This window comes from Ovis canadensis, chromosome 3 (assembly GCF_042477335.2).
Source record: "Ovis canadensis isolate MfBH-ARS-UI-01 breed Bighorn chromosome 3, ARS-UI_OviCan_v2, whole genome shotgun sequence".
In the NCBI taxonomy this organism is placed as follows: domain Eukaryota; kingdom Metazoa; phylum Chordata; class Mammalia; order Artiodactyla; family Bovidae; genus Ovis; species Ovis canadensis.
This window is the reverse complement of record NC_091247.1, coordinates 211,101,159-211,125,069: the sequence shown is the minus strand read 5'-3', so window position 1 is coordinate 211,125,069 and position 23,911 is coordinate 211,101,159. Positions and strand designations below refer to the sequence as shown.

Sequence of the window (23,911 nt, the reverse complement as noted above, 5' to 3'; positions counted from 1 at the left end):
ACTGAAACAAAAGAGAATTTTGCAGATAGTTGGGATTTGCAGGCTGTAAATTACTAAGATATGACTTTTGACCACAAGGACAAATGGCCAGTATACGAATGATGATTAAAGTATCAAGTTTCTCAATACCAATACTGTAGTCACAGGATGTGGCAGAAACCACCCTCCATCCATTAAATAATTCATGCTTCCCTTCTACAGTGAAATTACTACAGAAATCTTGCCAGCCAGGCAAAAATTATGTTGATCTGGCCCAACCTTTAGAACCAAACACGGACATTATTAGTGGATGTGAATGTGATACCCAGTACTTCAAGGTCATGGCTTTTAAGAAACGGTTGTAGATTTTCCAGCTTCTCCTTTTCTATCCAATGGCTAGAAGTAGACAGTTTAATCACTCACAAGACAGAAGGAGCAACGCTACATTCAGGAGACAGCTACCCATTAACTAGGATTTGTCGTTGTTCAATCACTAAGTTGTGTCCAACTCTTTGTGACTCCATGGACTGTAGTAACCAGGCTCTGCTGTCCATTGGGTTTTTCAGGTAAGAATACTGGAGTGGGTTGCCATTTATTTCTGCAGGGGATCTTCCAGGATGAGGGATCAAACCCACATTGGCAAGTGGGTTCTTTACCACTAAGTCACCTGGGAAACCCATTAACCAGGATTACTGGAGCTAAAATTGTTACAGGGGACAATTTATTCCACTTGATTCTGTTATCTTTTACTTTAATTTTTGCTTCCTGTTGCTTTGTTCACTAAAAAGATACCTTTTATTTTTCAAGGATAATGTATTCTTTCTCTCTGTTTTTTTCCCCCTTTGCTGAATTTTTAAAAATATTTTTAAATTTTTTACAATGTTGTGTTGGTTTCTGCCATACAACAGTGCCAATCAGCCATAATTATACATACATCCCCTCATTCCCTAGCCTCCCTCCCTTCCACAGGGAAACAACTGAAATAGCACAACAGTAAATGCATATGTTAGCATTATTGAGTCTAAGATTAAAATAGCAATGATCAAAGACAACAAAAATAAAGGATACTGTTCACACATAATAACCTGCCTTGGGGAACACTGTCCCTATGCCTAAATGTTAAACCAAAATACCTTTGTTTGGGACCCTGTCCACCTGTGGATGGCTACAGGAAGGAAGAAATTAACACATCCCCCATGCTCACTCCGCAGAGACAGGCCGTTCCAGGAAATATTTGTAAGATTGATGGCCTTTTTCATTTTACTTCCTCATCCCCATCCCATCTAGTCTATAAAAGAATCTGGTATTAAGTCCCCATAAGATGGTTATTTTGAGACATTTGTCTGCCATCTTCTCCTATTCATTGCCTCAGTACTTCATCTCTCATTTAATTGGCCTGTTGTGTGGTGAGCAGAGTGAACTTGGACTAGGTAACAAAATGTTATGTAAATGAGAAATAAACTTTGTGCTAATACTTATTTTGAGGTTTACTTGTCACAACACCTCAACTAACATATAATGTGTACATTTATTTTAGAGATTAAATCCCTTTCCAGCTTCCTTGTTTAATGATGTACAGTAATGTACAACTCTTTCCATACTGGTTTGCCCAACGTGAGTTATCCTCATTCTTTGCTATCAAGGTCATCCTCATCTTCATATTCTATCCCAAATATAAGCTCATTCTCTGTCCTTTTCATCTTGACAGTAATCCAGTACTATCACCTTCAACATCTGCTACATTGTAGAAACCAGAGCAATAATCTATTCTGTAACTGGCCTTATTGGTTTAGTTTCTTTCTCATTTCCTTCTTTACCAAGTTATGCTTTGGCTAAAACTTCATAAACTTCTACTTTCTGGATGAAGATGCATCTATTCTATTCCTTAAACTCTACATGTTTTCCCAGGGGCGTGAAAAGGTAGCTAATTTCAGTTCTTGCATTAATCTGCTCCTGACTACAAAAGGAGAATTTGTCTCAGCCTCTCATGTGGACTGCCTTATCCATCAAAGCATCCCAGACATGCAAGAGGATGAAACATACACCTCTCTTCAGTGGGATACTCCAACATCAAACCCTTATCAGAGACATCTGTCTTCCACCAAAAATTCAGGTAACCAGTTATAACTATTTACACTAAGACCTTGTGGCTTATGGGTTTTCTTTTTTCCTGTTCTATGATGAGCCCCAGGTGATATTTATAATCTGAAATAACCCACTTATAAGTATAATAATATGCATAACATGCTAATATTAAAAATGAAATAAAGTGGAGGAGAAGTAGAGGACTTGACAAATATGTAGTACATTGGGTTTCTCTCTCTCTCTCCCTCTCTCTCTCTGTTGCTGAAAAGACAAAGAATTCCTGGATTTGGAAAATAAGTGAAAGAACTCACATATTTTGTGTAATTTTAGCCCTTCCCTGGTGGCTCAGAGGTTAAAGCGTCTGCCTCCGATGCAGGAGACCTGGGTTCAATCCCTGGGTCAGGAAGATCCCCTGGAGAAGGAAATGGCAACCCAATCCAGTACTCTTGCCTGGAAAATCCCATGGACTGAGAAGCCTGGTGGGCTGCAGTCCACGGGGTCACAGAGTCGGACACGGCTGAGTGATTTTACTTACTTACTTAAAAAACATCCTGTAAATTATCTGATAAATACTAAGAAATAAAAGAGAAAACATAGGTTGAGAAAAGTGGCAAACATTCATCAGCCTGGGTTAGTTCTGTCTTTAATATAAAATATTTATATCAATTTTCTTTTGTTTAGGTAATAAATTACCACAGACTTAGGAGCATAATACAACATAGCTTTATTTTCTTACAGTCTTAGAGATCAGAAGTCCAAAATGGATTCTGCTGGATTGAAACCAAGGTGTCTTGGGTCTACCTTCCATAGAGAGGCTCTAGGGGAGGGGTCCCCAAGTTCTAGGAACTAATGACTGGTGATTTGAACTGGAGCTGATGCAATAATAGTAGAAATAAGTGCACAACAAATGTAATACACTTGAATCATCCCAAAACCATCCCCACCTTCTTGGTCCATGGAAAAACTGTTTTCCATGAAACCAGTCCCTGGTGCCAAAAGGTTGGGGAACAGTGCTCTAGGGGAAAAACCATTCCCTGTCTTCTCCAGTTTCTAGAGTTGCATCCTTGCTTTCCTGAACCTGTGGCTCCTTTCCAATCTTCAGCTACAGCGGCACATCTTCAAATGTGTCTTGGCTTCCTTTATTATATGGCAGTCTCTTCCTCTTATCTATGTCTCACTTATAAGGGCCAGATAAAACAGGATGATCTTCCCATTCAAAGATCCTTTACTTAATTATACATTTAAAGTCTCCTTCTCCTCATAAGGAAATATTTATCAATTCCAGAGATTAGAACATAGGCATTTTGGGCAATTTGGGCAGAGTCATTATTCAGCCTACATCATTATCCAGAGATAAATTGTATGCTTTTTTCTCTCACTAACATTAAGAATATGACAAATCACTCATTCATTTTCCCTCCCCGAATTGTTGCAAAATTGTCTTTAAAAATGTTCCTTATCCAAAATCATGCATTCAAAGGGAAATACCTTTGAATCAATCATGCTCAAATGACTCTGACCAGAGATGAGGAAATTGGAGACAGCTTTTCTAAATTAATTCATTTGTTTATTGTTTATTTTGGGGGGCTGCGCTGGGTCTTCCTTGCTGCACATGCACTTTGTCTGGTTGTGACACGTGGGAGCTATTTTCCTGTTGCGGTGTGTGGGCTTCTCATTGCAGTGGTTTCTCTTGTGGAGCACAGGCTCTGGAGCACAGGCTCAGTAGTTGCAGTGCAGGAGTTCAGTTGCTCCGTGTCATGTGGGATCTTTCCAGACCAGGGATCAAACCTGTGTCTCCTTTATTGGCAAGAAGAGTCTTAACCACTTAAAGTGAAAGTGTTAGTAGTTCAGTCGTGTTTGACTCTTTGAAACCCCATAGATTATAGCCCACCAGGCTCCTCTGTCCATGGAATTCTCCAGGCAAGAATACTGGAGGGGTTGTCGTTCCCTTCTCCAGGAGATCTTCCTGACCCAGCAATCGAACCTGGGCCTCCTGCATTGCAGGCAGATTCTTTGTCTCTGAACCACCAGGGAAGCCCTCTGAACCACTAGACTCCCAAGAAGTCCTGGAAACAGCCCTTTTGCTGTCAAAAATTAAAGCCTACTGCCTAGTTTGCCATCATCTCTAAAAGACTGTTGGAAGAGAATACATCTAACAAGTTACTGAGCTGGTGGTGTCATACAAGGATAAGAGAAGTATATTGTGAAAGCTGTCCAAGCTGGCATTTTTCCAAATTATGACTTGCATTTCAAAGAGTTTGAGTTCACCTTTTCCTGTTATACATAATTACAATGTTACCTCCTCATTTTACGCAGTTTAGTCCTTTCCTGTCGATTGAGGGCAGGAGGGGAAGGGGACAACAGAGGATGAGATGGTTGGATGGCATCACCAACTCGATGGACATGGGTTTGGGTGGACTCCGGGAGTTGGTGATGGACAGGGAGGCCTGGCATGCTGCGGTTCATGGGATTGCAAAGAGTCAGACATGACTGAGCAACTGAACTGAACTGAACTGACTCGACTCACTTCTTTCCCCTACTTTCTCTAAATCAATTTCATTCCTTCTATTCCTTGTTTAGGAGTATGGTGTCTTGTCACGGTGATCTTATGTATTTTCTGCATTGGCTCATTAGCAACCTCCATTTTCTTGGGCATCAAATGTAAGTATAAAAAGATATCTTCAAAATAATCTATATAGATAGATAGGTTGCATACTACATGTAGCATTACATAGACGTATGCATATCATTTTAACTGGAACTTCATAACTTATAAATGGATAAATAAATCAACTAGAAACACCTAAATGGATATAAATTATATAAAATAATGACTTCCTTATTTAAGTTATGGAACATCCATTAGCTATAACTCTCTAAAGCACTCAGATGCCACTGATAACTTTTAATATTCAATGGCAAGCTGTTTAACTCAAATCTAATACCATAGGTCTCTATGGGAAAAATGATGCAAATAATTGCTTATATTATGATCCCATTTATGAATTATGTTAATATGCCAAAGCATGCAATTTGAAGGTTTTCAGTACTATGCTCTTCCTTTTCTAATATACATTTATTCTAAATTATATAGATCATTTTATTATGAACTTTTCAGTTTATACTAGACAAGGTACAATTTAGTATGTTTAAGGTAAATGTGAGGACTTTATTTGGACCAATATTTTGCCACATTTCTTTTTTTTTTTTCAGTTCAAAGTGAAAACATGCTTTTATATATAACAAATGAATTTTATATAAAGTGTAACAATTACAGAAGCACAGGTTCCAGAAAAAAGACCAAGAACCTTTATTGTCACTTATGCTAGCACAAAGAAATATGCTTAGAAAGACAGTGATGAAGAGCAATTGTCTAGATAATTCTTATGTCTTGTATGCCTTGGCAAATCGTTTCTCCAACTAGGAGGAATTAGCTGGTGATGAATTAGTTGCTGTAGCAAATGAATAGAACCCAGGAGGGAGTCATGGAAACTTCTAATTTGTAGCCAAATCAAAAAGAAGTCATGCTAACCTGGGAATCTACTACTTGCATTGGCCTCTGAGGTGGGGAGCAGTCTTTGGGACTTAACCTCGGGATACTGATGCTATTTCCAGGAAGATAGTGTCAGAATTAAATTAAATTATAGGACACCCAATTGGTGGTGTAGAGCAGGGCAAGGGGGTGGGGTGGAATGGGGACAATGCATTTGGTGAACAGAAGTGTCAGAAGTGTGAGTGTGGTAGTGGTGTAAAAGTCAAGGAGATTCAAGCCTATGCAATTTGCATCAGGATACATGGAACGTAATTTGGAAATATCTAATGCAATGTAAACGCACAAAACCTTGACCTATTAACTTTTACAAATGTACTTGCACATGTGTGAAACTATGTATAACTAAGGTTCCTCATTAGAGTATTTCTTTCTACAATAACAGAAGATTACAAATAGTGTAAAAGTCAAGGAAGCATTATTAAAATAAATCATGCTATATTCATACCATAGAATCCAATATAAAAAAGAATGAGAAAGCTCTTTATGTACTAACATAGTATTATGTCAAAAATACATTTTAAGTGATCAAATGAAAACTGAAAAACCATGTAAAAAGATTGTTATCATTTGTGTAAAGAAGATTGAGGGAACTTTATATTCATTTGCATGTAAATTTCAGAACACCTCTGGAAGAATAAAAAATAAATTGATAAATCTGAGTGCATTAAAGGGCTAGAATTGAGTGGGTAAGGAAACAGGGATGGCAAAGAGCTTTTTTGTTGTACATCCTTTGTAGCTTTTAAAAAAAAATTAATTGGAATATAGTTGCTTTACAATGTTGTGTTAGTTTCTGCTGTACTGTGAAGTGAATCAGGTATATGTATCCATATTTCCCTTCTTTTTTAGATTTCCTTCCCTTTTAGGTCACGACAGAGCACTGAGTAGAGATCCCTGTGTTATACAGCAGGTTCTAATTAGTTATTTATTTCATACATTGTAGTATATATATGTCAACCCTAATCTCCCAATCCATCCCAATTCCCCCTCCCCTTTAGTATCCATAAGCTTGTTCTCTGTATCTGTGTCTCTATTTCCACTTTGTACATAAGTTCATCTGTATCATTTTTCTAGATTCCACATATAAGTAATATTATATGATACTTGTTTTTCTCTTTCTGACTTATTTCACTTTGTGTGACAGTCTCTAGGTCTATCTATGTCTCTGCAAATGACTCTATTTCATTCCTTTTTTTGGCTGAATAATATTCCATTGTATATATCTTATCCATTCCTCTGTTGATGGACATTTAGGTTGCTTCCACATCCTGGCTATTATAAATAGGGCTGCAATGAACATTTGGGTGCATGTGTCTTTTTGAATTATGGTTTTCTCTGAGTATGTGCCAAGTAGTGGGATTGCTAGGTCATATAGTAGTTCTATTTTTAGTTTTTTAAGGAACCTCCACACTGTTCTCCATAGCGACTGTATCAATTTACATTCCCACAAACACTACAGGAGGGTTCCCATTTATCTACATCTTCTCCAGCATTTATTGTTTGTAGATTTTTTAGTGATGGCAAAACTATAGAATACTGATGAAAGAAAGAAATCAAAGATGACACCAAGAGATAGACAGATATACCATGTTCTTAGACTGGAAAAATCAATATTGTGAAATAGTTATACTACTCAAAACAATTTACATATTCAATGCAATTCTTATCAAATTAGCAAGGGCATTTTTCACATGATTAGAAAAAATTACAATTTGTATCGAAATACAAAAGACTCTAAGTAGCCAAAGCAATCTTGAGAAAGAAAAATGGAGCTGGAGGAATCAGACTCCCTGACTTCAGACTATACTACAAAGCTTCAGTCATCAGTGCAGTATGGTACAGGCAAAAAAACAGAAATATAGATCAATGGATAGAAAGCCCAGGGATAAACCCATGAACCTATAGTCACCTAATCTATGACAAAGGAGGCAAAAATATACACTAGAGAAAAGGCAGCCTCTTCAATAAGTGGCATTGGGAAAACCAGACAGCTATGTAAAAGAATGAAATAAGAGCATTCTCTAACACTGCACACAAAAATAAACTCAAAATGGATTAAAGACCTAAATGTAAGGCTGAACAATGTAAAACTTAGAGGAAGCATAGGCAAGAACACTCTTTGACATAAATCACCAGATCATTTTTAACCCGCCTTCTAGAGTAGTGAAAATAAAAACAAAACAAACAGAGAAGACTTAAAAGCTTTTGCACAGCAAAGAAAGACATAAATGAGACTAAAAGACAACCCTAAGAATGGGAGAAAATATTTGCAAATCAAGCAACCAATAGGGGATTGATCTTCAATATATACAAATAGTTCATGTAGCTCAATATCAAAAAGTGAACAACACAATAAAAAAAGAATGAGCAGAACACCTAAATAAACATCTTTTGTAGCTTTTATTCACAAATATAATGAGTAATATGTAGTTCTCTTCAGTCTGCTTTGAAGGTTTATTTTGTTATGTGTCAGTATTTTATCAGGAATGGTTGTTATTGTTTAAAGTGTTTCAGATGTCCACTGCTATAATGCAGCAGCAAGAAAAACTCATCCAACAGGAGAGAGCACTGCTCAACTTCTCACAGTGGAAGAGAAACCCCAACCTACAGATGACATATTGCCAAACCTTAATGCAGAAGTCTTTCAGTTCAGGTAATTGATATAAAGTCAATTTTCACTGTGCAGATACCAATGTATACACCAGTTCCTCAAAACAACAACAGCAAAACAAAAAACCCACAGCAACGCATATTTCTCTGTAAATTATAGTCAGGATGTCATAAAAAATAGGAGAGAGATACTTTTGATCTGCTCTTTACTTCAGTGTCATTTATACATACATCAATGCTAAGTCACTTCAGTGGTGTCCAGCTCTTTGTGACTGTATGGACTGTAGCCCACCAGGCTCCTCTGTCCACAGGATTCTCCAGGCAAGAATACTGGAGTGGGTTGCCAATCCCTCCTCCAGGGGATCTTCCTGACTCAGGGATGGAACTCACTTCTTCTGCATCTCTTGCATTGTAGGCTGAGTCTCTACCACTAATACCACCTGGGAAGCCCATATTACATTAATAGTATGTGGAAAATACTGAGGTTCCAAGAAATAGAAAAAAAGGAAAATATACAGTCAAACGTCAAAATGTAATGAGTGAGATGAGTAGGTAAGATTAAACAAAAAAAGCAGCATTTTATGTTTTATCCAATCATTCAAATTTGTGTATATCTCCAGCATTCTTGCCTGGAGAATTCTATGGACAGAGGATCCCTGGTGAGCTGCAGCCCATGGGTTCACAAAGAGTCGGGTACAACTGAACACACACTCTTACACCTACACATAAAATTTAGAAAATTAACTTCTCTGTAGTGGCTATTATTTTAGTAATTGTCAATAAGCCAGATAGTTCCTTCTAATTGAGATTCAGTCAAGTAAATGTTTAAAAAAATACAGTGTTTTACGAATTGCTGAAAGCATGGATTAGGCCCACCTCTGAATCATCAACTTTAATCAGCGTTGTTGTTGTTTAGTCGCTCAGTCACATGATCGCTTAAATCAGTGACAAAATCCATTTTGGAGATTAATTCAAATCCAGCATGTTCTCAGCCTTTCAACTGCCATTGTCAGCACTGCTTATGCTATAACTTTAATAACACTCAGGATACTGATTAGAGTCATTCTCAAAGGACAGCGAAGAAGAGGCCTAAATAATTTGACATCTGGGCCATGGAAACTGATAATGAACTATTCGTGACCCTAAGTAGAAGGCTTTTCCCTGGAGACTACACTTCCTGGAGACTACACTTCTGGAAGTATAAGAGTCTTTCCTTCTATAAAATTGTGCTAGAAACACTTGGTCAAAGTGCTGATCTTTGGTTCCCCTTTTACACATCTGAGCATCCTTCTTTCATGAATACATTTTTTCTTAAGATAAGTTCTATAAAACTGGTGAAACGTTAAGACTTACTTCTTAGTTATATCAAAGTCCTAAATTGAACGTATTGGTCACTTGTTCAATTTTTCCTCACCTACATATTTTAAAATCACTCCTCAAGGTGCACTCTTTGTTATTTCCACTATATGAGAAACATTTTCATGCTTGACTCTCAGAATTTAAACATCAACTTGAGGCTTACCACTCTACTCACCTAATGGCTCATTACATTCTCAATTAAATTGGGCCAATAATATTAATAGACACAAAACAATAAGCAAATAAGTGAAGATTATAAATGATGTAAATTAAAAGGAGGAAAGATATCTAAAAATGGAATAATCAGATCAATTATTATAGAAGAGAAACAATCTGGGAAAATATTCCCAAATTAATTTTATCTTAAACTCTTAGAGACCTATTGCATTTGGAAGTAATTGTACAAATCTTACTGTATTCAGGTTCAAAGGAGGTTAAATTGCTGAGAACTGCATCATATGAGCCATTGAGTTAAAGCAGGGGTCCCCAACCTATGGGATCTAATGTCTGATGATCTGAGCTGCAGCTGATATAATAATAATAAAAATAAAGTGTATAATAAATGTAATGTGCTTGAATCACACTGAAACCATGCCTCACTCCCAGGTCCATGGAAAAATTGCCTTCCATGAAACTGATCCCTGGTGCAAAAAAAGCTGGGGATCATTGGAAAGAATTCAGCTTCACTGGGAATAATACAAGGGGTTCTTTGCAGAGGTGTGCTACCAATATTTTTACAATAACTTTAATGAAATGTTTATATTTGAAGCCTATAACTGCAGCCCTTGTCCAAACAACTGGATTCAGAATGGAGAAAGTTGTTACTATGTCTTTGAAAGCTGGAAATTTTGGCACACTAGTAGAGAGGATTGTTGGAAGAAGGGATCTGATCTTCTGCAAATAGAGAGCAAAGAAGAAATGGTAAACACTGCTTTATGATTTCATATCATTCTGAAAATACCTATGAAATGAAAAGACTGATTCTCATAGTATTCCTTAATACTCTGTAACAATGGTATATTTGTTGGGAAAAAAAAAGTTTCAATATTCAAAGTAGGAATTGGCATGCCTTGTTTTCCTTTTAATTGGAGAAACAAAATACAGGATGGTTATTCAGAAATCAGGGAGAATATGTTAGTTCTATGTTTTTTGTTACTCAAAAAGGGAGGGAACAAGAGAAATTCCATTTTGTAACTGCTAATCCACTCCCAGATATGCACACATTATGATTGTATATATGTTTAATCTGTTTTAAATTTGAAGTTTCAATACTTTAGGGAGGTATACTAAACTATAACAATTATATAATTATCAAGAAAAGTAGAAGTACAAAAAGTGAGGTGACATCATGAAATGGAGAGACCTGTGAAAATAAACATTTGCTAAATGAACTGTTTAATTGACATTAAACCTAGTTTACTAATATTTTAATGAGTAAGATGCTTCCTTGAAATCGTTATACCCATAAATTATGTGTGAAGTAGAAAGCACAGTTACACACTTCTGACTTTATTAAAAATGTATATCTGCCATATTCAGTAATTAGTCAAAGCTCATTTTTATAAGAATAATAGAACAATTTGTTAAAGATATGTAATAAACCAAAGCAACTTGGACTAGCTAATGACAGTTATGGGTTTGCACTATTTTTCTGTGCAAATTAAGTAACAAAAATTAGAAGTATTTATTCCCACAAAATATGCCTGCAGTTAATTGCTGCTGGACTCTTCTAAACTATTTCTCACACTGATGTATCCCGGAAAAGACATATATATACTATCTGCCAAATTCTGAATCCATTAAAATTATTTTGACATCAGATGCCTATTTGTTTCATAGTTTTTAACACCACCTTGATCATTTAGCAATAAAAGGGAAAGTATACTTTCTTTAAAGTCTCTCTCTTTCCAGCCTTCAAGTTCCAATTACCTTTGTAGAGGCAAAATATCACACTTCTATTTCATGGTAGTTTATTAGCTTTTTGTTTGTTTTGGAGTACCACTCCAACCTTGGTTCACTGTTCAAGTCTTGTTTCTTACAGGACTTTATCACGGGCAGCCTGACGAAGATCAAAAGAAACTATGATTACTGGGTAGGACTGTCACAGAACGGGTCCAACCAACCTTGGCTTTGGCAGGATGGCTCCTCTCCTTCCGCTGACCTGTAAGTCTCTAAGGGAAATGTTCCAAGAATTAGACACAGGTGGGAAATTAGCCATTAATTTTATCTTATACCTTACATTTCCTCCAGGAGACATGATGAGCATGATAATTTCATAGGCTTGATTGGAATCCAAGCCAAGATAAAGAGTAGCTACGTGGCTTCTAAATCTTTCTCCTTCTCAGCCCCAGGCGAGCACATTCACATCAAAATCTGAAAGTCTGAATGAATGATATTATGTGATTATCAAGTACATTTCCTTTGTATCATTGAATGGAGAGAGTGCTAATTAAGTAATTCCCATAGTAAGATTTCAGAAAGAACTGGGGAGACTGGTCATCCGTGCCTTCATATTTTGAATATTAAGAGTCAGAAAAAGAGATTTGAAATTAGAGCCTATCTTTCTGTATTCAAGCATTTTAAAAAATATGCTGCCCATTGAAATAATATTTGCACATTTTATTTTGAGAAAATAGCTCTGTTATTGAAGAAGGAGAGGAAAACTACCACAAGAGGGTGCCATATTAAAACAAAAAGCTGTGCATCTCTCATTTTATTGCCCAAAGAACATCTCCTTAAGCCCACACCTAACCTCAGATATACTGACTTGCCGCTCCAGGTTGCCAAGACAGGGACCCCAGCCAACCGATCAAGCCTGTGGATACCTCAGAGACAATGACCTTTCTTCTGCTAACTGCAGCGTTTGGAAATATTTCATCTGTGAGAAGTATGCACTAAGATCTTCTACCTGAAAGAAATTTTGCTTAAAGTGATCACTCCATTATGATCATATTTGCAATAGATCCTTCAAAAACCTGTAATAATGAGCCTAAGGGCCAGCACAGAACTAAACCAGTGCAAGGGCTGTAAAACCAGCTACCTGGGACACAAAACCTATCTTGCCTTTACGCTTGGTAATATTCCTCAATGCTTTCCATATGTTTCTTTGACACTGCTCAAATTATTTACCAAGAATAAAATTGGTTTAGAGCAACAGAAGACAAAACTGTAAAGAATGGAGAACAAGCTGAAGAAAAATCATTTCCATTTGTCATTTTTTTCCTCTCTATTTTTTTTTAAATTTAGAGTGACTATAAACTCTACAGAAAAATCAATAAATCACTGGTGAGATGATGCAATTTTAGCTAACCAATACCCTTTTCAATAAATGAATAAATGTGACCTTTCAAACTCACTGTTTGCAAAATCTTTCTATGCATTTACTGGGCTTGCCAGGCATTATGTTATCAGACTGGTAGGATGGGAAGACAGTGACATGGATTTTCAAATTGGAAGGAAGATATGCTGCTCTCTTCTGCCTGTAAGAATTAAAGATTTTAAAATTAAAAAAAAAAAAAAGGAAAACCTAATGAATGGAAAAAAATAAAATTAAAAAAAAAAAAAAGACAAAATCATTTTTAGGACTGCAGAATTTTACTGGAGAGAAGAACAACCAGAGCTACATGTATGTGGAAGGAATAGTCAGGCTGGCATAGCAGTATCCAGTAAGGAAGAGCTGGCTGATTCATGTTGTTGTATGGCAGAAATCAACACAACACTGTAAAACAATTATCCTTCAATTAAAAATAAATTTTTTAAAAACTGCAAAAATAGAACTGTGATCTTCCTTTGCCGGGAGCCAGCGTGAGGAATTCCACCCGTGACAAGGTCATGCAGCAAGAGCTCTGATGGCAAGGCTAATCAGACCTCAGGTTTTCCCCCTGAAATTTCCTGAGCATCCACCCCTCAAAAAATAAGAATCTGCCTGCTTTTCCACTCTTCTAATATTCTCTGGAAAAAGTCAACTCAGGGCTTTAGTCTTCTGCATTTGAAAGGGATGTTTCAGTTAACCGCCTCTGATTGCTCTCTAGCTTGCCTAACAGATTCCCCGGACCTCTTACAGCTTGTGAATTGCTTACAGCCCCGCAACCGTGAGAGGCACAAAGCTTGAAAGCATCTTGAGATACAGAGCCTTTTCTAAAGAGTTAAAAATTATATTGGTAGAGGGTTTTCACTGTTGACTCAATGACTGCTGCCAGGCCTCCATATTCTTTATCTTTTTAGGCACCTGGAAGGATGTTACTCAATGTAAGCAGGATGTAGAAATAGATACATAGTAGTTTTGATGTTAGCAACACTAGACTTTTGAGTTAATTGCTTCTCTTTTGCTGTAAATCACTGTACTCCCTCTACTTGTTATAAGTTGCTGTATCTTTGCTGTGTAAGAATGTAACTTTATTTAGTGCTTTCTGAGAGTGGCACCAGACCTTGGGAAGATCAACACAAATAAGTCTTCTGGTTGACAAACCCTTATCAGAAAAAAGGCTGTAAAATGTTAATTGGCCCTTTTGGCTGGAAGATGATGTAAATTACCTAAGACTTGTGTATACAATTAGGTATGCAGAGAGAAAAGCCTGGTTTTGATAAGAGTCTGGACTGCTAATGCTGCATAACTTTGTGTTACCCATTGATCTCAATGTTTTATCAAAAGTATAAAAGGCCTTCTGAACAATAGGGGCCGGAGCCAGTCGCTGGACTGGTTTCCCCCATGTGTCTCTCTCTCTCTTCTTTTCCCCCTTCCCCTCCCTCTGTTCTTTACTCTAATCTCAGGCTGAATTTCCATCTGGGGTGCGGAGGTTCGCCAAGTCTACTTACTTGCCCTGGCTGTTAAGACCAGCACGAAAGGGAGCCTAAGGTGAGGCACCCTTAGATATTCAAGCGAGCGCCGGTGGCCCAACGTAGATGGTGCAAATTCCTTGTCTGGAATTTTATTGGTCTTCCGTGTAATCCAAGCTATTCAGCCCTCTTCCTCCACTTAATTCTCCTACTACACTATTTCTTCCTAATCTAATCGTATCTCAACCAATAAATAAGTTTTTCTCATGCCAACGCCATCCACCCTTCGAAATCCCTGGATCCACCAGGGCTGGACCCCGGCATTCCTTTCTACTTCTTACTGACCCATCCCCACTGCTCACATATCAAAAGACTCATGACCTGTATGACAGACTCCAGGTACACCCACACTACTACAAATGACTCAATTTCATTCCTTTTTATGACTAAATAAGATTCCTTGGTATGTATGTACCACATCTTTACCCATTCATCTGTTGCTGGACATCTAGTTTGCTTCCTTGTCCTGGCTAAAATAGTTGCAGCAGTGAACTGTTATACAGAGAGAAGTCAGAAAGAGAAAATCAAATATCAGATATTAATGCATATATATGGAATCAAAAAATGGTACTGCTGAAACTATTTGCAGTGTAGGAAGGAATAGAGACACAGGTGTAGAAAACAAACTTGTGGACACAGGGTTGAAAAGGAGAGGGTGGGAGGAACTGAGAGTGCAGCTACCATGTGTCAAATGGTATCTGGTGCAAAGCTACTGCATAACACAAGGAGCTCAGCTTGGTGCTCTGTAATGACCTAGTTGGGTGGAATGGGGGGTGGGGGTGGGAGGGAGGCTCAAGGGGGAGAGGATATATGTATACATGTGGCTGATTCACCTCATTGTACAGCAGAAACTAACACAACATTGTAAAGCTATTACACTCCAATTTGAAGAGAAAGAAAAAAACAAAAAAAAAGGACTCATGACTTGGATCCCTGAGACTAACACTCCAGTGCTTTTAACTAAATCTCTCAATGTCTCAGTTTCCTCTTTGAAAATAAATATAGAATTTGCTTCAAATATTGTTTGAGGATGAGATTATCCATATATGTAAATTTGCTGAGAAGAGCATCTTACATGGAATTTTACACTCTACTTGTGCTTGCTGCTGTCTGGGTAAATCCTCAGTCATCGCTAGACATCACTGCTTTGTGTACTTCAGATGAAAACGATCCCTTTACTGCTTATGTTATAAGGATATCAAGAAGACAAAGTTGACAGGTAAATTGTCAGCAAGTATCTGGAGAGGATACTTGTCTTAAACCTAATGAATCTATAGACAGTCTCTGTCCTAGGTCCGCAGGCTCCCCTAGGCATGGACTACCTTGTTCCCTGGAGACAATGGATGTGAAAGTGTCTTGGGACTTACAGGAAGGGAATTTCCACTAATTATTATTATTATACTAATATATTTCACTAATTATTATTATTAATATACTAAAACTGGAGAAGGCAATAGGAACCCACTCCAGTATTCTTGCCTGGAAAATCCCATGGACCGAGGACACTGGTAGGTCCATGGGGTCACAAAGAGTCGACACAACTAAGCAACTTCACTTTCACTTTCATTATATATAATATAATAGTATACTATTATATTATTACTTTTCTACCACTTATATACCATCCCTAGAACAACACCTTACCATAAAGCAGACTCTCATCAAATACATGCTAAATTAAAAATACTTTTACTTAATGTCTCATTTCTCACAAAAAGTAGCTCAGATATGTAAGATTCTTATCATTCTCTCCTTATAATAAAGACACCACTTACAGTAAAATGAAATCTAATTTACTGCGGCAGTAGAAATCATTGGCCTCCTATACAATGTCAGGAACCTCAGTTCTTAGTTCTTCAGGCACTCTGTCTATCAGATCTAATCCGTTGAATCTATTTCTCTCTTCCACTGTATGCAAAAAGGCAAAATGGATGTCTGAGGAGGCCTTAGAAATAGCTGTGAAAAGAAGAGAAGCCAAAAGCAGAGGAGAAAAGGGAAGATATACCCATTTGAATGCAGAGTTCCAAAGAATAGCAAGGAGAGATAAGAAAGCCTTCCTCAGTGATCAATGCAAAGAAATAGAAGAAAACAATAAAATGGGAAAGACTAGAGATCTCTTCAAGAACATTAGCGATATCAAGGGAACATTTTATGCAAAGATGGGCACAATAAAGATAGGGACCTAACAGGAGAATATTTTAAGAAGAGGTGGCAGGAATACACAGAACTGTGCAGAAAAGATCTTCATGACCCAGATAACCATGATGATATGATTACTCACCTAGAGCCAGACATCCTGGAATGTGAAGTCAAGTGGGCCTTAGGAAGACCTTACAAACAAAGTTTTTGGAGGTGATGGTTGAGCTATTTCAAATCCTAAAAGATGATGCTGTGAAAGTGTTTCACTCAACATGCCAGCAAATTTGGAAAACTCAGCAGTGGCCACAGGACTGGAAAAGGTCAGTTTTCATTCCAATCCCAAAGAAAGGCAATGCCAGAGAATGCTCAAACTACTGCACAGTTGCACTCATCTCACACGCTAGTAAAGTAATGCTCAAAATTCTCTAAGCCAGGCTTCAATAGTACGTGAACCATGAACTTCCAGATGTTCAAGCTGGTTTTCAAAAAGGCAGAGGGACCAGAGATCAAATTGCCAACGTTCTCTGGATCATGGAAAAAGCAAGAGAGTTCCAAAAAACATCCATTTCTGCTTTATTGACTATGTCAAAGCCTTTGACTGTGTGGATCACAATATACTGAGGAAAATTCTGAAAGAGATGGGAATACCAGACCACCTGACCTACCTTTTGAGAAATCTGTATGCAGGTCAGGAAGCAACAGTTAGAACTGGACATGGAAAAACAGACTGGTTCCAAATAAGGAAAGGAGTACGTCAAGGCTGTATATTGTCACCCTGCTTATTTAACTTATATGAAGAGTACCTCATGAGAAATGCTGGGCTAGATGAAGCACAAGCTGGAATCAAGATTGCCAAGAGAAATATCAATAACCTCAGATATGCAGATAATATCACCCTTATGCAGAAACCAAAGAAGAACTAAAGAGCCTCTTGATGAAAGTGAAAGAGGAGAGTGAAAAATTTGGCTTAAAACTCAGCATTCAGAAAACTAAGATCATGGCATCTGGTCCCATCACTTCATGGCAAATAGATGGGGAAACAGTGGAAACAGTGTCAGACTTTATTTTCTTGGGCTCCAAAATCACTGCAGATGGTGACTGCAGTCATGAAATTAAAAGATGCTTGCTTCTTGGAACAAAAGTTGTGAACAACCTCAGTTCAGTTCAGTCACTGAGCCATGTCTGACTCTTTGTGACCCCATGAATCATAGCATGCCAGGCCTCCCTGTCCATGATCAACTCCTGGAGTTCACTCAAACTCATGTCTATCAAGTCGGTGATGCCATCCAACCATCTCATCCTCTGTCATCCCCTTCTCCTCCTGTCCTCAATCCCTCCCAGCATCAAGGGTTTTCCCAATGAGTCAACTCTTCGCATGAGATGGCCAGAATATTGGAGTTTCAGCTTCAGCATCTGTCTTTGCATTGAATATTCAGGGTTGATCTCCTTTAGGATGGACTGGTTGGATCTCCTTGCAGTCCAAGGGACTCTCTAGAGTCTTCCCCAACACCACAGTTCAAAAGCATCAATTCTCCAGTGCTCAGCTTTCTTCACAGTCCAACTCTCACATCCATACATGATCACTGGAAAAAACCATAGCCTTGACTAAACGGACCTTTGTTGGCAAACTAATATCTCTGCTTTTGAATATGTTATTTAGGTTGGTCATAACTTTCTTTCCAAGGAGTAAGTGTCTTTTAATGGTGAACAACCTAGACAGCATATTAAAAACCAGAGACATTACTTTGCCAACAAAGGTCCGCCTAGTCAAAACTATTGTTTTTCCAGTAGTTATTTATGGATGTGAGAGTTGGACTATAAAGAAAGCTGAGTGCCAAAGAATTGATGCTTTTGAAGTGCGGTGTTGGAGAAGACAATTGAGACTCCCTTGTGTTGCAAGGAGATCAAACCAGTCCATCCAAAAGGAAATCAGTCCTGAATATTCATTGGAATGGCTGATGCTGAAGCTGAAACTCCAATACTTTGTCCACCTGATGCGAAGCGCTGACTCATTTGAAAAGACCCTGATGCTGGGAAAAATTGAAGGTAGGAGGAGGAGGGGATGACAGAGGATGAGATGGTTGGATGGCATCACCAACTCGATGGACATGAGTTTGTGAAAACTCCGAGAGTTGGGATGGACAGGGAGGCCTGGCGTGCTGCAGTTCATGGGGTCACAAAGAGTTGGACGTGACTGAGAGACTGAACTAAACTGAGATATCATTTAAATGAACCTGGAAGTCTCTTGTAAAAGATGACCTCAGAAGGAGAAGTTCCTTTAAGAGTGAGATGAGTGTGATTTTGTATTTGTTTCTTTATTTACCCTTGACCTGAAGTTTAAATGGGAATTTCAATAAAAGGGACTTTTCTCTAGTTTTCTGCTGAACCCATAAAAGGAGAATAGCAAAGAAAACATAAGCTGTCTCTTCTGGTTTGCACAGCTGGCAGCTGGCAGTTCAATATAATAACCTGGAATAAAGGAGAAACAATGGCAAATTTTAGTAGGAAAGACTGTTTGTCTTCAGGACTCTTCAAAGTATTGTCATGGAGTTGTGTTTAGAGAAAGGATAGGAAACATTTAATAACTCTTTTGAGAAGAAGTACAATGAAGCCAGAAGCAAACATCCTTTGGCTGACATCATCCGTCAGCATGTGATGCAGTATTTACAAGTCTGAGGTTTATCTACAGAGCAGCTGGCATAAACCTCTACAGATTTCCTCAGTGGCAGTATTGCTTTCCACACAGATCGCACGGGTGGAAGATTTTTCCTTGCAGTTTTCTTTTGGCCCAGAACAACAAGGCTTTTTAACACAATGGTAAGATATTGGACCTTAGCTCCAGGATAATCAAGTTCAGTTCAGTCGCTCAGCTGTGTCTGACTCTTTGTGACTCCATGGACTGCAGCACTCCAGGCTTCCCTGTCCATCACCAACTCCTGGACCCTGCTTAAAATCATGTCCATTGCATCGCTGATGCCCAGCAAATAATGAACTGGGTATCTGATCCATCTCACTGAGTTCCAGACTAGTTCTTTTTAGATTTATTTTTAATTAGAGGATTACTTTACAGTGTTGTTTCTGCTATACAACAACATGAATCAGCTATAAGTATACATACATCCCCTCCCTCTTTAGTCTCCCTCCCACAACCCGCATTCCACTCTGCTGGGTCATCCCAGAGCACTGAGCTGAGCTCCCTGTGTTATACAGCAGCTTCCCACTAGCTATCTGTTTTATACACGGTAGTGTAGATATGTCAATGCTGCTCTCTCAGTTCATCTCACCCTCTTCTTCCCTGGCTATGCCCACAAGTCCATCCTCTACATGTGCGCCCCTATGCCTGCCCTGAAAATAGGTTCATCAGTACCATTTTCAGATTAGTTTCTAAAAAGTAAAAGGATAGGAAAAATAAAACCCTATCCTGCAAATGTAAAGAGGCTTTTTTTAACATGCTTTATTCAAACGCTGTTAAATGTATGAAAAGAAAAACTTTAATAACATTTTAGATCCCAAAAATCTATTCACACAATGAAACTTGTACCAGAAGTTATGTACACCTTAAATCAGATTGTGCTGCTTTTTGTATTCTTCGAAAACTATAAGAATTCCATTAGAAAGTATCTGACTTCCAAATATTGAGGCCAACTCTGAGACAGCCTTCTAGACCTTCCTACATATTTCACAATCAGCTACTATCTTTAAAGCAAAAGTTCCCAGCACACTTCTCACATTTCCTGCTGCTACCGGGCTCCTGACCTGTTTCCTGTTGATAAGTTTTTAAGAGCGGTTCAATATCCTCAGGAAAAGAAATAGCTCATTGTGTACCCTGGGGAACTCAGATCTACCAGGAAAGGTCATGTTCCTCATTTGACTTTTCCCTGCAGTTTCTTCAGAATTACCTAAATGCACAAGAATCTAGAAAAAAAAAAAAAAAGTCCTCTTGTGTTAGAAAACCCATTCACAGGGTGCTACCTCTCTGATTTTTGACAGAAAATTGTTCTCAGAAAGTCATATTTTCAAATTAATGTTATGATTATTTCCTATTCTTAAACTTTAAAAAAAAAGAGAGAAAGCTTATGGAAAGAATAATGTGTCATATTTATTTCTGTTCTTTTAAAATATTTTACTCACTTTGTGATCAGTATTGTGGATTTTGTTAGGCTGAGAAGAAATCGAGGAAAGGGTTGGAGAAGAATCAGCTCAAGAATTAGTAGAATTCGTTTCATATGGAATTCTCCAGGCCAGAATACTGGAGTGGGTAACCATTCCCTTCTCCAGGGCATCTTCTCAACCCAGGGATCAAACCCAGGTCTCCTACATTGCAGGCAGATTCTTTACCAGCTGATCCAAAAGGGAAGCCCTTTAATCTATTAATAAATGTTAAATGAAAGCTATTCAGTGAATTAAAGTCATCATCGTAGCAACGCACACAATTGTTGACTTCCCTGGTGGTTCAGATGGTAAAGAATCTGCCTGCAAAGCAGGGCACCTGGGTTGGATCACTGGGTTGAGAAGTTCCCCTGGAAAAGGGAATGGCAACCACTCCATTATTCTTGTCTGGAGAATTCAACGAAGAGAGGAGCCTGCTGGGCTAAGGTCCATGGGGTCGCAACAAGTCAGGCACGACTAAGCTGAGTGACTAACACACTTTCAGTAAAGATTCAACAGTATTTTCTATCTCATAGAATCAGTGAAGATTTAACAGTATTTTCTATCTTATATAATACGCATTTTATTAAACAAATCGGTTGCTTTGTGCATTTTATGCTAGAAGTTTGGAAAATGCAGAGGAATAAAGTGTGGTTTGTTTTTTTCCAAAAATAAATAAATAAATGCTATTATTTTTTCTTCCTCCTCATCCAAAATGACACTTCCCCTTAGGTTGCAGATTTGGAGAGAAAACACTGTTCATTACCCACTAACCAGGCAGTTAGGCCCACTAAAGCAATGACATTTAGAGACACTTGTCATCTATGCTGAAGTAGTCTGTAATTGTGTAAGATGCCAGGGGTCAAAACCAAATATGTGCTAATTTTACTCAGTTCACAAAATCACTTGACTTTCTCATGAGGCAAGGCTTGAATAATACTTAATTGCTTAACTAAAAGCTTAATCCCCATCTCTTGTTATGTGCTCATTATATTAACCATGTTCATTAAACATCTGTACTTGTCATAGAAAATATTTTGTAATATCCACAGGTCCCCAGTGTAGAGATCTCTCTGCAATTTGTTCACGAAAGAAGGTTGTTTTTTTCTTGCTTTCACTCATCTATTTTTAAAAATTAAATCCCTTCTCTGCTTTGCAACATATTTTTAATATCCCTTACATTACATATTACAATGTAGATTATGAAACTAATTTCACATGTACCTCATTTCATCTAACAGTAACACCCTGAGAAAACTGTAAATATGCTCACTTTATGCCTAATGAAATAAGCTTTGTGAAGTAAAGGGATTTGTCTGATAATAAATTACAATAAGGGGTCTTTAACTTTCATTTTATGACCACAAGTATAGTTCTTTCTGCATGACACAATAAATTAATGCACAATTTGTTCAACAATGAAGAAATTTCCTAGGTAACCAATGGAAAACTGAAGGGAAAATTTGTAAGAAAGAAATCTACAAGCAATGATTGATAAGTGGCACAGTATTATGGGAATAAACAAAACCATCTTCTCTTTATTGTGTATTTGCTAATTTTATGTCATTTCATCATGAGATAGATGTTTATGAAAAATAAAAGTGAAACATCCCAGCTTCCACTGTTGAAAAACAAAGAATGATAACAGATTATCCCTTCTAGTGTTACACCCATAAAATTGACTTCTCTCTAATCCAGTGAAGTCAGTGTGTCGTTGCCGGGAGCCACCATGAGAGATCCCACCCGTGGCAAAGGTCATGAGGAAGAGGCCTGACGGGCAAAGGCGAGATCAGGCCTTGAGGGGCCCCCCTTCTCGAGCATCTACCCCCAAACCAGAATCTGTCTGTTTTACTATTTCATGACTTTCACCAACTCCTCTGACATTAACAGGGAGCTATCCCCGACCACCCTTCTCTGGAGAAAATCAACTTAGGGCTCTAGCTAATAAGTCTCCTAGACATGAGAGGAATATTTCCAATCAAACCCCCTCTGTTAGCATTCTAGCTTGTCTGACAGGTTTATTCAGACTCTTGCAGCTACACATATTGTTCACAGCCTCCCAACTGTGAGAGACACGGGAAGCCTAAAACATAGAGCCTTTCAAAGAGTTAAAAGTTACTAGAGTAGTGCTGGTGTAGGATTTCATTATTGGGCCAATGCTTGCTGCTAAGTTCCCATATCTCTTATCCACTGTGCACCTAGGAGTGCATTAGTTAACATAGTTGGAAAGTAAGAAAAACAAGTGTAGCCTTGGAATTAACCACATCAGACTTTTGAGCTAATTGGTTCTTTCTTGTAACTCACTGCACCTTTGCTCCTTGAGAAATGTAACTCTGTTTAACATTTTCTGAGGCTGACATAGATTAGAAATATAAAGAAAAAAACATTTCAAGGGAAAATAAGTTTTCTGGTTGAGAAGCCTTTATCAAAAGAGGGTCATAAAATGTCCACAGGCCTCCAAGGCCAGAAGATAATGTACACAACATTGTCTATGAGAAAGGTCTGCAGAAAAAATCCTGGTTTCCATAAAGACAAAACAGATGTAATGTTTGGGCTGACTCTGTATGACTTTGCATCTTTCATTTCCCTCTATGTACAAGTCAAGGTATAAAAGTTCTTTTTGAAAATAAAATAATGGGCCTCGCTTGAAGAAGCTTAGTCACCCAGTGTCTCTTTTTTTTCCTTTTTTTTCAGGTTGATCCCTTGGAGCATAGAAGCTCCCTGCATTCACTTATCTGCCCGGGTTTCTAAGACCTGAACGGGAAGGTGTTCTGCGTCTTCACTCCCTCGGGAGACCGGGAGGGCACCTGTGGCCTCCGTGAACAGAGCATGCTCCTTGTCTCAGGACTTTATTGGCTTTCTATGTAAACCAAAGAATATCAACCTCTTTTCTCTCCGCTATTTTCTTATCTACAACATTCTTTCTTTATCTCTCTCTAAATCATTCTCTTCTCCGATGCCGTTTCTCCTTCGGGTTCCCCTGGATCCTGCAGGGGCTGGACCCCGGCATGTCATGATGGTGTTATTTGGAATTTCTGCTACGTGTGTGCATATTGTTATTCTGAGCAGGGGACCCCTGCACAAGAAGCCAGCTGTGTATATAGATGTCACAGTATCCCTTTCATTTGCCACGATCTGATTAGATAACTTACCCTATCACAATTCAGTTGACTCATCCTTAACCATATGCTGAAGACATGCATA

At 38.2% G+C, this 23,911-nt stretch overlaps 1 protein-coding gene across 3 annotated transcripts; it reads left to right on the top strand.

Annotated features, from left to right (window-relative positions):
- The first annotated feature begins 262 nt into the window (after positions 1–262).
- Positions 263–12,938, top strand: CLEC9A (C-type lectin domain containing 9A). 3 transcript variants are annotated; one of them, XM_069585736.1, is made up of 7 exons: positions 263–545; positions 1,888–2,092; positions 4,645–4,725; positions 8,121–8,267; positions 10,353–10,504; positions 11,625–11,746; positions 12,363–12,938. In XM_069585736.1, the coding sequence occupies exons 2-7, from the start codon at positions 2,002–2,004 to the stop codon at positions 12,493–12,495; spliced, it is 726 nt and encodes a 241-aa protein (XP_069441837.1). In that variant the 5' UTR covers positions 263–545; positions 1,888–2,001; the 3' UTR covers positions 12,496–12,938. The 3 variants fall into 3 exon arrangements, with proteins under 3 accessions (XP_069441837.1, XP_069441839.1, XP_069441836.1); XM_069585738.1 differs by having other exon boundaries at positions 397–545; positions 1,946–2,092; XM_069585735.1 differs by lacking the exon at positions 263–545 and having other exon boundaries at positions 784–2,092.
- The last annotated feature ends 10,973 nt before the right edge of the window (positions 12,939–23,911 follow it).